We start from the raw sequence: 18,319 nt of genomic DNA, 5'->3' as shown, positions 1-18,319 counted from the left end.
ATGAAGCAAAAAGGAAGCAGAAGAAGAAAGAGGGAAAGCAGAAACATACTTTTTTTTTAGACAGTGGTGAGGGACTTGAAAAAGAAATCGGAGGATATGGAAACTAACATAGAAAAGGAGAAGAAGAGGAGAAAACAACCATTGGATGAGATGGTTTTCAACCGTGTTATTCTTGCTCTGGAGGCACCGGTTAATGCAAACATAGAATCAGTTTTGCAAACATCACAGAAAAACACTGAAGGGGGTTCAAGCCAGAAAAAGAAGAGGAAGAAAAAGAAGCATAGAACTGTGGAAACTAACATTGAAAAGGAGAAGAAGAGAAAACAATCATTGGATGTGAAGGTCTTCAACTGTGTTAGTCTTGCTCTGAAGGCACCGGTTGATGCAAACATAGAATCAGCTTTGCAGACATCAGAGAAAAACACTGAAGGGTGTTCAAGCCAGAAAAAAAAGAGGAAGAAAAAGAAGCATAGAACTGTGGAAAATAATAGTCTTGCACAAAAGCTAACAAAGGTTGGTAATATGGGTGAGCAAGATCTGAAAGAATTGGAGGATATGGAAATGAAAATAGAAATAGATAAGAAGAGCAAACAATCATTGGATGAGAATTTGGAGGTTTCCAACACTGTTGATCTTTTTCTGAATGCACCTGACAATGGAAACACAGAAATGGCTGTGCAGTTGCAAACAACAGAGAACAACATTGAGGGGGGTTCAACTCAGAAAAAGAAGAGGAAGAAAAAGAAGCATAAAGCTGCGGAAAATAATAGTCCTGTACAAAAGCTGCCAAAGGTTGGTAACCTTGGTGAGCAAGGTCTAAAAGAATTGCTGGGTATGGAAATCAAAACAGAAAAGGAGAACCGAAAACAATCGGTGAATGAGAATTTTGTGGTCTCCAACAGTGATGATCTTGCTCTGAAGACACCGGTCAATGGAAACATAGAAACGTGTTTGCAAGCAGCAGATAACAACATTGAAGAGGGTTCAAGTAAGAAAAAGAAGAGGAAGAAAAGGAAGCATAAAGCTGTGGAAAATAATTGTCCTTTACAAAAGCTGCTAGAGATTGGTAGCCTGGGTGAGCAAGATAAAAAAGAACTGGATGATATGGAAATTGACATAGTAAAAGAGAAGAAGAGAAAAAAACCTGTGGATGAGAATTTGGAGGTGTCTGACACTGATTATCTTTCTCTGAAGTCGCCAGTTAATCAAAGGATGGAAACAGTTTTGCAAACAGCAGAGAACAACACTGGAGGGAGTTCAGGTAGGGACAAGAAGAGGAAGGAAAAGAAGTGTAAAGCTGTGAAATATAATGGTCCTGTAAAAAAGCTGCTTGAGGATGGTAACCTGTGTGAGAAAGATGCAAGAGAATTGGAGGATGTAGAAATAAACATAGAAAAGGATAAAAAGAGAAGACATATCTTGAATGAGAATAGGGATATCTCCAATGCAGATGATCTTTCTCTGAAATCACTGGTCAATGGAAATGTAAAGATGGCTTTGCAAACAGCAGAGAAGAGCACTGGAGGGAGTTCAAGTTGGAAAAAGAAGAGGAAGGAAAAGAAGTGTAAATCTGTGGAAAATAATAGTCCTGCAAAACAGCTGTTGGAGGGTGTTAACCTGTGTGAGCAAGATGGAAAAGAATTAGAGGATGTAGAAATCAACATGGACAAGGAGTTGAAGATAAAAGGATCCTTGGATGAGAATAAGGTGATCTCCAAGGTAGAAGATCTTGCTATGAAGTCACCAATTAGAAACATAGAAATGGATATGCAAAGAGCAGAAAACAATTCTGAAGGGAGTTCAAGGCAGAAAAACAAGAGGATGACAAAAAAGAAGTGCAAAGTTGTGGAAAATAATGAACCTGTACGAGAGATTCTAGAGAGTGGCAACATGTGTGACCAAGATCTAAAAAATATAAAGCATCTTGAAAAATTGAATCATGATGTGTCCATGGGTAGCACTTTGATCTTAGAGGTGGTAGAGAGTGATACTGATTTGAAGAAGAATGACAAGCTCGCTGAGACTAGTTCAATAAATAATGGGAGGGAACAGAGGAGAAAAAGAAAGAAGAAAAAGTTGTCATGCTCCTCAGCTAGTTCTACAGAGCCAGCTTATGTGATGCAAACTGTACAAAACAGTTCAGTGGAAGAGGTATCTGTTAGTTGTTCAGATAATTTAGTTTCATCGAAAAGAAAGTTGGGAAAAAACAGAAAGAATAGGGCAAATGAGAATGAGTTGAAAGAGGCCCAGAAATCAGTTGGGGAGCATGGTATTTCTGAGGAAACAAACTTGGAAGAGTTGCCAAATATGTTACATGGTTGTTCAGAGAGAAAATTAGAAATAGATATGTTAGCTGGTGTAAAGGAAAATGAAGATGAGTTAAATAAAATTCAGAAAGCAGTACAAGATCATGAATTTTCTGGGAAACAAAGTGTGGAAGAATTTTTAACTTACTGTGACAAAGACGAATATTCTTTGGAAACTGGAAATGACCTCGACAGTGCTGCTCATATTTTGATCAATCTGAGGCATGGAAATTATAACTCATTAGAGTCAGGTAAGGGAGGCCTGAACACCCAATCACAATCTGTTGAGAAAATTTCCATTGGCGAGTCTTCTGCTAATTGTGTATACAAGAATCCTACACCAGGAAAGGGAGTTAGAAAGAAGAAAAAAGTGTCCCATGCTCTTCTGGACTCCCCTTGTAACGCTTTCCCGAAGAAGCTAGAACAGAAAAATGAGATAAAAATATCTTCTGGTAATGGTTCTGTAATGAACGATGATATTTCAGTTGGTGCCATTAGTAAGGAAGACAACCTTCTGGAGAAGTTACCTACTTTACCAGAAAGATCACCTTGTAGTACACCGAAAAAGCTTCTTATTCTTGATCTCAATGGTTTACTTGCTGATATTGTATCTGATGCCCCTAAAGGGTTCAAAGCGGACAAGAAAATTGCTAGAAAGTCACGTAAGTATTGTTTTTGAAATTTGGCTTTCTTACTAAGTTTAAAGTTAGTAGTTCCACCTTAATTGCTTGGTTGTAACAAGTTTGGCTATTCTCTTGTTTCAGTTTTCAAGAGGAAACATTGTGACGAGTTCCTGAAGTTCTGCTTTGAGAGGTTCGATGTGGGTGTCTGGTCATCAAGACATAAGTACTCTTCAACCTTTGACTTGGCTGTGTGGCTTTTTGTCTTTTTTTTTTTTTTTTTTAAATTCCTGTTTTCATTTTCTGGAAGTACTCTTCAATTTATGATACAGGATTTCATGATCATGTCTGACAGTTATTAACTCTCCTGCAGGAAAAATGTGGACGGTGTAGTTGATTTTCTTATGAAAGATATGAAACACAAGTTGCTGTTTTGTTGGGTAAGCATAGTATACGCTGAAATGTGCGTGCTTCTTGTTTTCATTTGTTTTTCTGCTATGTTTTGTGCTAACATATTGAACAAGCTCCACAAAAAACGGGGAGGAATAAAATTGAAAAACAAAAGCAGCTATATTTGTGAAGAGGTACAGGGTTCATAAGATTAAAGTTCCTAAAGCTAGGTTCAGTAATGAACCTGTAGGAGTTCTGATTTCACTAAAGAACCCATTGGAGTTCTGATTCAATTATTAGATTATTAACCTTTGCCATGCCTTTTATTTTCTCCTATTCTTTCCCTGTGTGTCAGGAATTTCATTACTAGATTGCCGTGAACTTTTTGCCCTACCATTTTCTGTTTTAATAGGTGCTGGAATATTATTTCATTAAAGAAAGAGGGAAAAGGGGGAAGATATTAGAGAAGGTCCACATCGCAGCACTAAGAATATGAACTGATCCATAATGAAAATTCTCTTCTCCCTCCTTGTTAGCTGATGCTAGAGTGAATGAGAATGAGAGACTTAAAGAGGAAACTAAGTCCCAGATTTCTTGATGAGATGAGAGAACCTCAGAAAGCCCTTGTCTTGCTCATCAGACAGCTGAAAAACATTAAGAAGTGTCATCCTCGAGTACTAAATTGACAAACTTATTCCCCTTGATTTATCATTTATTCATGCACGCACAGAAGCACAAAGGGCTTCATCTTTGTAAGCATGAACACCTAAACGTGAAGTAAGATCAGCTAGGAAGTCACAGATTCTCTGATCCATTGGCTGGATCTGATTGATCCACAATGGATTTAAATGGGGATTGGCTCAGACTGATCCTGATCCTTTAGACCTTGCAGACATTACTCTCCTCCATCCAGAGGAGGCCTCCAATTTCTGAAGTCCAGGGATCCAAAGCCAGCCTCATTTATGGAAGTTTAAATCATTCATTCAGGCTTCGTACATTTGCTCCTCCCAGACCTGAATTTTTTCCCTCTCAGGTTCCCTGCCTGGTACGGTTGTCCGGTGCCTCTAATAAGAGGGGGGGTGGACCCCACTCGGGCAGTGTGTTCGGGCAGGGGGTTAGGTCGTCATTTCCACTCCCTTATGAGAGGAACCGGGCAACTGCACCGGTCAGGGAACCTGAGAGGATAATGATTCCCCAGACCCTGCAGTAGCAGGAGCCTTGTGCACTGGGACGCTTTTTTATTTTTTTTTAATTCATTCATGCTTTCCAGGATGCATGCATGGAAGAAGGAAGAGGTGGCTGTTATGCTACTGAAGTCCATGTCCTAAAGAAGTTGTTAAAAGCTCACACAATTATTGTGTTCCATCCCTTGATCTTGCATATCACATGATTGATTTTTACTCATCCGTTCTCAAAAACATTCTTTTCTTTGTTGCCATATATATATATATCAAAGAGTCACCGGAAAGGGGATGAAGCAGTAATAATTGATGACTTGGCGAGCTGGAATGGTTAAAATGTGATATGGCAGTGATGTATGGTCACATGGCAGAAGAAGATATTGAAGTTTTTCTCGATCTGTGGAGTGCGAGCAAAATGCTGATGACTACTCTCCGAAGACACAGTCAAGTGTGGGATTACCGTGCAAGAGATAGTCTATCATTGTAAATCCCCTTTTTTAGGTAGTTTATGTGTTGAAATCCTAGTTTGACTGAAACCCTAGTTTTGGGTATTGTAATGGGAGGATTTTTCCAGTGATTATTATTGATATTTTTTGACTCCATTCATGTGGGTGCTTGATTGGAGAAGGGGTTGTAGTCCTCGCCTGTTTTGAGGCATTGATTGAAGCAGGGATAGGTGTTCCTAGACTGTAGTTGCAGTAAAAAACAATTGTAGTGTATCTTCAAGGTTTTAGGTCTTGGTTTCGCCCCTGGTTTCGCCAGGCCACGAAACCGAGTTCTGCCGAGATCTTTTCCAGTCTTGACTCGGTGGTGGTTTCGATGGTCATATGGCCAAGATAGGTCCTGAAACTTGACACCCACCCTATTGTAGGCCTTCTAAACACAATGGAAACATTAGTTTTTATAAATTCAAACCTAAAATGGTACTTTGACTTTGGACCCTAGTTTGATAGTCTACGACGTAGGTGAGCTCTACCCTAGGCTATTCCACACAATATTTAGAACACATAATTAAAATATAGGTGTAAAACAACTTAATTAAGCATTATGAATTAAACAACATCAAACCATAAACCATTTAAGCATTAGGCATCATATTCGTAATCATACATGGTGAGGATGGTTTGTTAATAATTGTTAGAAACTTGGAAAGAGATATAAATTAAACAAATACAAGTGTAAGTGTGTAACAAGGCCTACAATTTGAGAGTAGCTAGTATTGAAATGAGTGTCGGTAGACATTGTATCACATAAAAACTACATAGTCAAAAAACAAGTATTGATCATGAATCTATGAAAAAAACACCAAAACCCTCTCTTGATGTTGAAGCTTCAATCTTCGATCTCCAAGCTTTCATCTTCATTCGTGGTGAGATTTACCAACAAAAAGCATCAAAACCCTCGCCTCCAAGTGTTTTTCCTTCATGGCAAAGCGAGAGAGGCTAGATTTCGAGTTGAGGTCAAAATCTCGCCGAGAGGGTGCCTTTTTATAGCTTGGTTTTCGATCGAGTTGAATCGAGATCGAGATACCACGAGATCCCAGAGAGATACCGAGATCATGCATGTATCCTGTATCGCCTACCGTCTCATCTCGAGACTTCACGAAATCGAGTTTTTTTCGAGATCTCGTGGGGATCTCGATCTTGCTGAGATCTTGTACCATGTGTATCATGCATAATATGAGGCCCAAATAGGGCATTGCACCGTGGACCTAGGCTTACTGCTGAACCACGTAAAACCCTGTGTCATCCTCTTATATTGTTATTGAGTGATGGGAAGCATAGTTGTCAAGGCGTCCAGGCGGATCTGTAGGGGCCTAGGCGGCTGTCGTCATAGTGTAGGGCACCTTGCACTAGGCATTGCCTAGGCGTCCAGGCGGATCTGTAGGGCCTAGGCGACTGTCGCCATAGTGCAGGGTGCCTTGCACTGGTAAGTAAATGTTTTTATATTTGTTATTTCATTTACTTAAGATATTTTTCATAAATAAGCATATACCCCCTATTTGAATCTAATAAAAATAGTTAAAAAATCAAATTCCAGAAAGATAAAAAGTCAACCCTCCAATTCAAGAACAAAAACTGGATTTTTTGCGGTAGTTGAAATTTTCAACTTTCTAATGTTGGGTTTTTTCTCAAATCTAAAATTTCCATAAATCCTAATATGGTAAAACATTGCTAAAAACCCAAAGTGTGGTAAAATATTCATTTGTTTTGATGTGCATATTTTTTTATGGTACATTGTACACCCCAAAGACGTTGTGATGATACACAGAAGGTCAAGCTAGAACTGAAGGAATATAGTAGGAGCATAGTTGTCAATGAGGCAAGGCGACCCGAGGCATTGGAGAGGTGCCTAAGTGCTTAGGCGACAAGGCGCCCGCTTAGGCATTGCCTAGGTGACCAAGGTGCCCAAGTCTTATTTTTTATTTCCCCTCTTTTCTAACATTATTTTGTATGTTACAATATATACCTTATATCATCAAAAATCAACATTAAGCCACTTCAAGTCATCAAAAATCAACATTAAGTCTCATCAAGTCATCAAAAATCAATATTAAGCCACATTAAGTCATCAAAAATCAATATTAAGCCACATCAAGTCATAAAAAATCAATATTAAGCCACATCAAGTCATCATAAACAGTAGAACTGAAGAAGCAAACGATTGGAAGTTTAAAACAATCAAAACATACAGTTGATTTATTCTGTTTTTGGAAATGGTCATTGCCATGGTATACCGAGTCTCACATTTGATTTATACTGTTCTTAGAAAATATGATCTTATCTATAAGTAATTAATCTGTTCTCGATTTAGACAAATGTTCTTGTTCTCTAAGAAGTTTAACTGGTCAAATGATTTATTGAAGGAATTATGATCTGGTCAAACCTTATTTGGTGTGCGCGAAATGCGGTCAAAATCGCTCTGAATGAAAATATTTTTTTAGATATCAAAACAAATGTATATTTTTCCGCTCTTTTGGTTTTTAGCAATGTTTTACCATATTAAGATTTATGAAATTTTTAGATTTAAGAAAAAAACCCAGCATTAGAAAGTTGAAAATTTCCCCTACCGCCGAAAATCTAGTTTTTGTTCTTGAACTGGGTGGTTGACTTTATATCCTTTTGGATTTTTTTTTAACAATTTTATTAGATTCAAATAGGGGGTATTTGTTTATTTATGAATAATATCTTAAGTATGATATTTGGCTTAAATAAGGGCCAATGCGTTCAATGCCACTAAGGCGACAATCGCCTAGACCCTAACAAATTCGCCTGGACGCCTAGGCGACACCTTGACAAATATTAGTAGGAGACATGATCCGTAGGTATTCTATGACTGGTTGGCGAGCTTAGATGACTATTGTGTCTAATTCGAACTCTCTGAAACAAGGAATATGAAATTGGATCGCAAAAATTTATTGGTGCAACACACAGGTAGTGGAGAACTTAGGAAGGAATTTTGAGAGTAGTGGCAGAGCACCCACTATGTGGGAAGAGATGAAGTACGAGTTGAACAAGTACCTATTAGAGCATATCCAAAGGAAGTTCTTCTTTCAACAAGATTACCTCTAAAAGGTATTTAAAGCTGAAGAGAACTTGAAGCATTCATCTATGGAATTTAATTTGCAAGTTAGAGAGTGTTGGAAGTTAGACATCAATAACGTTGTAAATAATGGAGGTAGAGAAGAGTTGAGATGAGAAGAGAGGAGAAGAGAAAGAAGAGAATGGAACAACAGCCGAAAACCTTCTATTAGATGAATAACGAAAGAGATACAGAATATATATTAGGGGTAAGAGGGGCAAATAAGGAAAGGCAAAATACTAAAATAGATTCTTGGGATTAGCGTCAAGCGCCTGACACTAATCCTGAGACTCACTAATATATAATACTTTTAACACTCCCCTTCAAGCTGGAGCATATATGTCAATCATGCACAGCTTGTTACAAATATAATCAATACGCCCACTACCCAAGGATTTTGTAAACACATCTGCCAGCTGCTCTCCGGTTCTGATATGGCTTGGAAGAATTAGACCACTTCGCATCTTCTCACGAATAAAATGATAGTCAATCTCAATATGCTTTGTCCTCTCATGAAACACAGGATTTGAAGCAATATGAACGGCTGCCTGGTTATCATACAACAACTGCATGGGAACTGAGGTTTTAAAACCCAACTCAGACAACAACTGTTAAATCCACATCAGCTCACAAGTCACATGAGCCATAGCCTGATACTCTAATTCAGCACTCGACCGAGTCACAACACTTTGTTTCTTGCTTTTCCAAGAGACAAGGTTTCCTCCAACAAAAGTACAGGATCCTGTAGTTTACCTCCTATCAACTGGAGATCCTGCCCAATCAGCATTTGAAAAACCCTAAATTTGGTTATGACGATGATCACGATACACTATTCCTCTATCCAGAGCCTTCTTGAGATATCGTAATACCCGGATAACAGCATCCCAGTGAGGAGTCTGAGGAGAAGAGAGAAACTGGGTCACCATACTCACAGGAAAAGCAATATCTGGTTGGGTAACCGTTAAATAATTCAGCTTATCAGTCTTCTATATCTTTCTGGATCATCAAGGACATCTCCCTCTTCAGCAGTTAGTTTTACATTGGGCTCCATAGGAGAGTCTATGCTTGGACCCAAGCATACCTGTCTCAGTCAGCAAATCTAGAACGTACTTCCTTTACGACAAAAACACTCCCTTTTGAGATTGAGCTACTTCAATTCCCAAAAAATACTTCAACCTCCCCAAATCCTTAGTCTGGAACTTCTGTTGGAGATAAGACTTCAAATCCACAATACCTGCTGTCTTGCCCTGTGGCCGCGAAACTAGTTCCCAAGTTTGATTCACATCTAAAGCCAATAATTCTTCCTCCATAGCTGTACTCTAGCCAAGACTAGACATTGCCTCTGCCACAGACTTGGGAAGGGGATAAGACTCAATAGTAGATAAAAAGGAACGATACGTAGAAGATAACCTCGAGTAAGAAACAAAGTTAGAGGTAGAATGTGTGGTACAACAACGAGTACCTTTTCGGTGAGCAATGAGAATATCAAGATCAGAAAAGATAGGTTCAGCTGAAGATGAACTACCATCAGGATCCAGCTTGGATAGACCAAGCCGATGGTCACGAGTAAAACATGTACACCCAAAATGTGAGGTGGCAAGGAGAACAATAGCTCTGTAGGAAATAGCAAAGAATGGGGAATCCCCCCCTTTCAAGGTTGATGAGGGCATACGGTTGATAAGATAATTAGCAGTCATTACAGCATCAGCCCAAAAAATTTTAGGAACTCGCATTTCAAATAACATGGAACGGGTAACTTCCAACAAATGACAATTTTTCCTTTCTGCTACACCATTTTGTTGAGGTGTCAGAACAAGAGGACTGATGGACCATACCATGCTGAACCATAAATGCAGAAAAGGGTGCTGAAAAATATTCTTTAGCATTGTCACTGCACAATATTTTGACACACACCAAATTGAGTTCGAATTTCAGAGACAAAAGCATAGAAAATAGAAAACAACTCAGAACGATTTTTCATTACATATAACCAAGTGTCCTTTGAATGGTCATCAACAAAAGTAACAAAATATTTGAATCCCAAGTTGGAAGTAACAGGACACGGACCCCATACATCAGAATGAACTAAAGAAAAAGGCAATGCTGAACGCTTATGGACTCGAGGAGGATAACTCATACGGTGAAGTTTCCCAAATTGACACGACTCACATTCAAGACTAGAAAGAGAAACAAAACTGGGATCTAATTTTTTAAGACTCTCCAACGAGGGATGACCCAACCGACAATGAATCTGATGATGAGAATTTTTACTGGAGCAAGCAACCGAACCAGAACCTTCAAGTAAGTACAGCCCCCTTGACTCCCGACCTCTACCAATCGTCTTCTTTGTAGCAAGTTCCTGAAAGACACAAGATTCAGGGTAAAATGTCACTAAACAATTTAAAGCTTTAGTCAATTTGCTAACAGACATAAGATTAAATGGAAAATTGGGAAGGTAGAGAACAGAAGGCAAGGATAGAGACGAACTGGGAACAATAGTACCAGTGCCTTTAACCTTGACTAAAGATCCATCGGCTAAACTAACACTGGAAGACAAAGGGGACAAAGAAAAAAAGATACCTGACACATCAGGCATTTGATCAGATGCCCCTGAATCAATAATCTAGGGACAAGATGTAGCGGAGAGACACGCAATGGCATAACCCGTCTCAACCAGAGTAGCAGTGGAAGAAGTGGGCTGTGACATCTGGAACTGATTGTACCAAGAAAACTCCTCATCGGACATGACAACTATCTTATCCTCAGTTGGTTGAGACTGAGGGGCTGATTCCACAGAAGTAACTGAGTTGGCAAATTGCTGCTGCTGAGCTGGTTTCCTATGGAGCTTCCAACAAAACCTCTGAATATGCCCAGGTTGACCACAATAATGACAAGTCTGTATATTACCATCAGGCGTAGTACCTGACTGTCCAAAACCTTGCTAGTTTGGACCTCTTACTATGCCACGGCCCCCACCTTCTCCACGACCAACACCACTAGGCCCTATTTGGGAGACCAGGGCTGAACTTTCAACAACAGGGGCAGCATCATGAGAGCTTTGATACCCTAAGTACCCGAGAAAAAGTATCGGTGAGGGATGCAATAGTCTCAGCCCCAAGAATTTGGGACCTAACCGAATCATATTCTTGTCCAAGGCCTCCTAAAAAACCCATCACGTTCTCTTTGAGTTTGCATCTGTTTCACATCAGAGGAGATGGGAAGGAGAGAATTTAACTCCTCATATATTCTTTTAAAATCCGCAAAGTACTTGTAATAGATATCCCCTTCCTCTCTGTCCAATAGAAGTCCTAAGAGAGCTCATAAATTCGAGACAAGTTATTTTGGCCCGAGTATAAAACTCCTAAATATTCCCAAAGTTTCTTCACAGTGTCGATGCGAGTAACCAAATCAACTATGTGGTTCTCCATCGAATTCAACATCTGGCCAAGGATTCGAGTATCAATAGTCTCCCAGGTTGTATTATCAGCAGGTTTAGTGCTTGTCAGATGTGCCTGTTGATCACGACCGGTCAATACAAGCTGCACAATTTTCTTCCATTGCTGAAAATTTATGACCCCTTCAAGCTTCTTCTCTGTGATTCGATTGGAGGACGAACAAACAACCTTAGTAACCATATTCTTCTTCTCATCACCCATAGTGGGACTATGCACAAACAACCAACCTCAACCCTCACCGAAAAATTCAGGAAGCTCCACAAAAAATTGAGAAACACCAGAATCAAATCACTGGCAGCCACGAACTGCTCCAATCAAATACCGCAAGCTCCAATCAAATCACCATAAAATTTCCAGAATAGCCAATACTCTTATTGCCACATCAACTCCTTCATAACATCATAAAAAAAACTTCCACAATCTGCTTTGGTGTTATATTAATATAAAAGCAGATTTAAGCCATAACTTCAATCCTCAAAACCGCAACCAACAATCCAGCTAAAAGAAGGGGTGAAAACACCCCTGGTTTTTAGAACCGCAAGTCGCTGGTTAGAAAAACCAGAGATCGCAGAACAGAGAAAAGGAAAACGGGGAAAAAAAAGGGAAAAGAATTCCACAGGCTGTGGACCAGTCCTAATAGGCCCTCTGATACCATGTAAATAATGGAGGTAGAGAAGAGAAGAGATGAGAAGAGAGGAGAAGAGGAAGAAGAGAATGGAACAGCAGCCGAAAATCTTCTATTAGATGAATAACGAAAGAGATACAGAATATATATTAGGGGTAGGGGCAAATAAGGAAAGACAAAATACTAAAATAGATTCGGGCACTAATCCCGAGACTCACTAATATACGATATTTCTAACAAATGTTAAATCACAAGCTGAGCTCAACTTTGCATCATCAAAGGAAGAACGAATGAATCATTCAAAGAAAAGGAGCCTGAAGTTGAAGATAAAGCTGAAGTGATCACAGTGAACTATGCTTGAAGCTTCAAAGTCGGAAGATCAATGGGTAGAAGAATCTACTGATGAGATCTACGTTGAAGAGATCAAAGCAGATAACACTAGAACAGTGGAAGATGAGGTAGTGGTCATGAACACTCCACAAGAAATCATCGGCATTCATGATGCTGTTTTTGAAGAGGTAGAGCTTGTACCTTGAGTCTTTGATGATGGTTACCAAAGTGTAGAACTCTATGAATATGAAATTCACAGTTGATATTGATTCAAAGTTGAGCACATAGAATTTGTTATGCCACAAAGGTTCTATGAAGAGAAAGCACCACACCTCGAAGACTACATTCTAAACATCCACTAGTTGCCAGAGTTCTGTTATGGTTTGAAGACGGATGTTCACCACATAAAGTTGGTTCCTCGACTTCACGAAACTCGAGGTCGAGTTTCTTCAAGCCGAGGAAGAATTGATGCAGTTAAATCACCTACATAGGCTTATTTGATTAGAAATAAGCTTTGGGGTTGGTTATGTATGTGTTGGGCCTTTGATCCTATGCGTTTACTGGGCCACTTTAATATGCCTATAATATGGGTAGAGGCTAGGATATGCGATTAATCAATTTAGTGTGTTTATTTCTTAATTTTAATTGTTATTAAGTCTTTTAGTTAGGCTGGATTAGTATTTTATAAGTTGAGTTCTATTTTGAGTCAGTTTCCTTCATTATTTTAATTTCCTAGTCAATTTAGGTTATCTTATTAGTTAAGGATTGGGTTAGACCTTTCCTTTTATGAGTTTGAGTCTTCTATATAAGTTGTAACAGGGTTATAGCCTGGTACATGAATTTGATGAATAAAGTTTGGCTTTTGGTTTTTGTCCTGTGGTGATTCAGAATGCTCCCTGTTGTGGTGATTCAACAGGTGGGTTGGTGGTGAGTCCAATCAATACCTTGTGGTGAGAAGCCCAGGTGCTATTGTTCTTTATTCTGCTTGCATTAAGGTACCAATCTGCTCTTATATTATTCTGTCCAGTTTTGGTTCCTGCGATACGTCAGTCCTATCCTCACTAGGACTGTTGAATTGAGGGTGATCTACAGTGCTGATCTAGATTCTGGTTTCTGATATCTGTAGTCGACATTACCCTCTTTCATAATCCGTATTCAAATACCAATTCTGTTGGTTATTTCATGGAGTCCTACTTTGAGTAGGATTTAACTTTGTTGACTTAAAAGCTGAAATCAATATATGCTCTTTACTGTTTGGGTCTGAAATTGATCATACATATTGGTTTTCTGTTGGACAAATGGACAATAGAATTCTGTGATCTGAAGTCTGAACAGTCATACGGTTCCTGGATTGACAAATCCTAGAGTCACTAGGACTTGTCGAAATCGACAGATCTGGCCATTGGATCTTGCTGGAATTTTCAACATAGTTTATACCTCCTAAATGGATAACTCGACCAGGCTTATAGCCTAATGATTTGCTGATTTATTATGTGTTTTCTCCTAAATCTGGACATTTGTCACTCTGTTCCGATCCTGTTTTGGTACTGGTTTAATGTTTAAGTCAGGACTACATTAGCTTCATTCTGTTACATGCCCTTAGGGGTTAGGATAAGATCCTCCTAACTCTCCTATCTATAGTTGTCAAGGCGTCGACTAGGCCAGCGTCACCTTGGCATCCAGTCGCCTTGGTCGCCTAGGCGAGCATTTCCTTGTTGGTGTCACCTTGTGTCTATGCCCCCTTCAATGCCTTGGGTCACCTAGACACTGTGACAACTATGCTCCTATCATAAGAACCCCCTCCCCCCCCCCCCCCCCCCAAACTCTGCTCTGGATCCACTCAAGTCCAGTTATAAGCTCTGTGATAATCATTCTGAGTTATTGGCCTTGTTAAAGACAATGTAACATCAATCCATCAAAAAATCATATTATTTTGACTCCTCTGGGCTGCATATTATTGAAATTCTCTCTATACTATGTGTTTGTCTTGCCCATATATCGTTTGAGTCAATGACCATTTTCCTCCATGTTATTAATATCACAGGAACGAATCAACAATGAATGTTATTAGTGGTCTTCATTTGACTTGATTATTTTTGACAGGACCAGTCGCATTGTACTAACACAGGGTTCAAAACTATTGAGAACAAGCATAAACCTCTTGTATTGAAAGAGCTAAAGAAGCTATGGGATAAACATGACCCTAATCTTCCATGGGAGAAGGGAGACTACAACGAGTCAAACTCATTGTTGGTGGATGATTCTCCTTACAAGGCTCTATGCAATCCAGTGAGATTCTTCATCCAGAGACTTTGTTCTACATTTTGAATTCTATCATTGATTCTCACTTTAGTTATTTCTCCATATTGTTCAGCCAAATACAGCAATCTTCCCAGATTCCTACAGGTTTCAGGATACAGAGGATAATTCTTTAGGTAAAACCTTCTCCATTATCTTCTCTACATTCCTACGGTTAAGTTGCACTATTGCAACCTGTTGGTTGCGGGTTCGAAACTTGGAAACAGACTCTCCTGCGAAGTGGGGGGTAAGGCTGCGTACATTTGCCTGTCCTAGACCCTGCATTAGCGGGAGCCTTGTGCACTGGGTTGCTCTTTTTTATTGTTTTTGAATTGAAACCTCAAGATCGCCCCAAAAAGTAGTGATACACGAATCGTTATCACCTCCAATTCGCTGCCCACTCCAATTCCCTTCAATTCGTCACATAGGAGCAGAAATGACCACCCTACCCCACCTTGGGCAGTGTGTTCGGGCAGGGGGTAGGGTGGTCGTTTCCGCTCCTATGTGAGGAATTGGAGGGAATTGGAGAGGGCAGCGAATTGGAGGTGATAAAAATTCAGTGATACACCACATTTGTTTTTCTAAGCATGTGTTTTTGTGAGCAGGGTATGGGAAGTTTTAGTAATTCATTTTTCTCATAACATGTATTCCAAATGGGATGTATGACTGTGACTACACTATTTGGTTTCTTGATACTGCGATGACAAGATTCAAAATATGAGGCCAACAATGTTTAATAGCATTTTGGTAAAATGAATAGTATGTGCATGCTTTTGTGTAGTCAATGACATGTGCGAATTTGAGTCTCGTCAATTGTATTTTTTGTACAACTAATGCATTTTGGTAAATATTGACCCAATAATAGGGACCTCATTTCAAATACAAGGAGGTGACAGGTTTGTATGGAATTACTTCCCCCCCCCCCCCTAGTAGAACGAAAAATCAATTAAAAACACATTGCGATGGAACTTTCAGGAATAACATACTAGTAAGTAGTAAGTAACCAAATAAAAGGGAAGGCAGTTTTAGCATTCAGTGTTAATGAGTTGATCTCAAAACACAATAGATTAGAACAATCTTTTGAAAGGGTTGGAAATTGATGCCGAAACGTATAAGAATTAAGTTTTATTGATGGATGTTTAGGAATTTTTGGCTTTAGATCGTCAATATGTATAGGTTTGACCAATCAGCAGGCCAGGAGCCACCATCCTGCATGGGGAACAAGTATACCTGCTGGATGCTTTTACCCCTTGTGTCAAATTGTAATGAATATTTGAGAATACTCTCGTCTTGGTCCTATAGAAAGGCAGAAATTTAACGTTTTGTTCATGACAGGCACAGGAGGCAATCTTCGAGTTTATCTAGAAGGATTATCTATGGCTGAGGATGTGCAGAAATATGTGAAGGAACATCCATTTGGTCAATGTGCTATCACATGCGAGAATCCGTCATGGAGTTTCTACAGTACGATTCTTGGTGCCAAGATATCTGAAGTAAAACCTTAAAGACAGTAGTACTAGCTCTCCCTCTTGCCTCCAGCCAAGAGCTATTATAGACTAAGTTCAGAATGATGCTGACCAGATCCAGGATCCAAACAAATGTTGCCTGAGAATTTTAAAGAACACCAGGTAGCACTGCTGGTGAAAGTGCAGTCATGCTGGTGCCTAGTGTATCTGTAAGTGGTGCCGCAAGCATTCCAAGACCATGTCAAGCTTCATCTCTTTCCTTCTTCTATATTGCATCTACACCTTCAACTGATAATCTTGTTGTTTGTACACAAGGCAAATTTTTATTTTGGTTTACACCTTTTTAACAAAGCCCCTCTTTATTTTGCTGGTTGGGTTCACAAAATCCAGAGTTGGTACTGATAGATGTATTTCTATTAATTCTTTGGTAGTATAATTTTTATTTTTGGTGGGTGGGTTTGGGGGGCGCGCGCATTGGGTTGTGTTGGGTTTCCTTGTTGTACATGAATATTGGCTTAAATTTCAGTTTACAGAGCAAATTGCTCCTCTTGCTAACCCTTTTTTGTCAAGTTTGTTTTCTTATTCCGTTTTTTTTTCAATAACTGTTAGGGTTTTGAGATAGACTAGGTACTTGAACCCCCTGTACAAGAAAAAAAAGAGAACAATTAAACTCAACAAAATTGACTTAAGCTTGACATGTGGATTAGCATTCAGAAATGGTTTACAAAAGGCTGTGTTTCGTATGCATTCTAGGTCAATTTCGCATTCTCAGACTATAAAACCATTAGAATTTAACATTTCATTCATAAATTTGTAAGAGAAATCCTAATTTACGAATAGGTTTAGTTTTAAAGCCATTTACATGTACCTTTGATCTTCCATGATGAGTATAATGGTCTCATATGATCTTTAATTCATGTTATTTGATTCCAAGTTATCATTCGTGAATCATATGTCGTTCTCCATGCTGCATGCCTTTCCATGTTTTAGACTTATTTCGTATTAGACTATTAATATTCATGCGCTCATTCACTTTTGTTGTGGGCCTGTGCACAAGTTTTCATCTTTTGTTTGAACTAGTTTTTACTCTTCAAGAATTATTAAACTATTAAAGTGAGATCTTAGCCGACCCAAAGTTGATTAGTGTCAATGCTTAATCTAGCTCCCTCAAGGTATGTTGCTTTTTACTCGCGTACGGCTTGATCTCTTATATTTTTTGGTTACTATTGCACTCTTCTATGGTTTGACCAAACATTGATATCCCTTTCACTTCTGAATTCGAATATAGTTTGATCATTTGATTCTTAAGGTTCAACTATGATAAGATTTAGAGTCATTTCTTTGATTTTTGTCCATTGCGTGCACTCACTTAGAGGGGTATTCTGTTGATGTTGAATTTTATCACTTTAAAATATCCCTTATCTTATTGCCAGTGATTGGAGCCCAAAATACTTCTTAGGGAATTTTTGATGGAAAATGACCGTTTTGTCCTTGAAATCATTTGGATGCCCAAACGCTGTTAGAATGGGCTGAAAATCTCTAGATAGCACATTTCCATGACATGCCCAAAGCATGTCATAAAATTTGGTGCAAATCCGACATTGTTTGGCCACTATTTCATCAAACCCTAATTCTACCAGCCCTGCCTGCTTTAGAATACAGATCTGATCATGTTCTTGGCCAAATTTTTGGTGGACATTTGCATATTTGATTATACCATTCAAAATTATTTATGTTAATTATATGGATCATCAAAATCTAACAATAGGATCTTGCGAAATCACTCTCGGAAGTCTGTTAGAAGGGTAATCGCACTGCAAGTCAATCGGCTTTGGACACATCTGACTGTTCTCGATGGAATATAGAGTTGATGTTTATGTCATTGGAAAGTAGACTCAAAATTCTTTCTATTGATATACAGATCATCCAAATCGGGCGACAGATCTTCTAGAATCAGTCCTGGAAGACAGTAGAAAGTTGATAGCATACAAGACCCCAAGGTGGACAAACCCTATGGCCTTGGGATGCTTCCACATGGATCCTCCTGTTCTTCTCTCCTCTCCCTA

General features: G+C 39.0%; 1 protein-coding gene across 3 annotated transcripts; it reads left to right on the top strand.

Moving 5' to 3' along the window:
• Window positions 1-7: 7 nt before the first annotated feature.
• On the top strand, window positions 8-16,483 carry LOC122654338 (eukaryotic translation initiation factor 5B-like). 3 transcript variants are annotated; one of them, XM_043848394.1, is made up of 7 exons: window positions 8-792; window positions 1,063-2,968; window positions 3,071-3,152; window positions 3,300-3,366; window positions 14,593-14,778; window positions 14,864-14,924; window positions 16,123-16,483. In XM_043848394.1, the coding sequence occupies exons 1-7, from the start codon at window positions 97-99 to the stop codon at window positions 16,290-16,292; spliced, it is 3,168 nt and encodes a 1,055-aa protein (XP_043704329.1). In that variant the 5' UTR covers window positions 8-96; the 3' UTR covers window positions 16,293-16,483. The 3 variants fall into 3 exon arrangements, with proteins under 3 accessions (XP_043704329.1, XP_043704328.1, XP_043704330.1); XM_043848393.1 differs by having other exon boundaries at window positions 8-2,968; window positions 16,123-16,482; XM_043848395.1 differs by lacking the exons at window positions 14,593-14,778; window positions 14,864-14,924 and having other exon boundaries at window positions 8-2,968; window positions 16,123-16,290.
• The last annotated feature ends 1,836 nt before the right edge of the window (window positions 16,484-18,319 follow it).

The sequence above is a fragment of the Telopea speciosissima genome, chromosome 3 (genome assembly GCF_018873765.1).
Source record: "Telopea speciosissima isolate NSW1024214 ecotype Mountain lineage chromosome 3, Tspe_v1, whole genome shotgun sequence".
NCBI classification, from domain to species: Eukaryota; Viridiplantae; Streptophyta; class Magnoliopsida; order Proteales; family Proteaceae; genus Telopea; species Telopea speciosissima.
The sequence above is the reverse complement of the archived record's forward strand: the minus strand, read 5'-3'. Positions and strand labels throughout refer to the sequence as shown.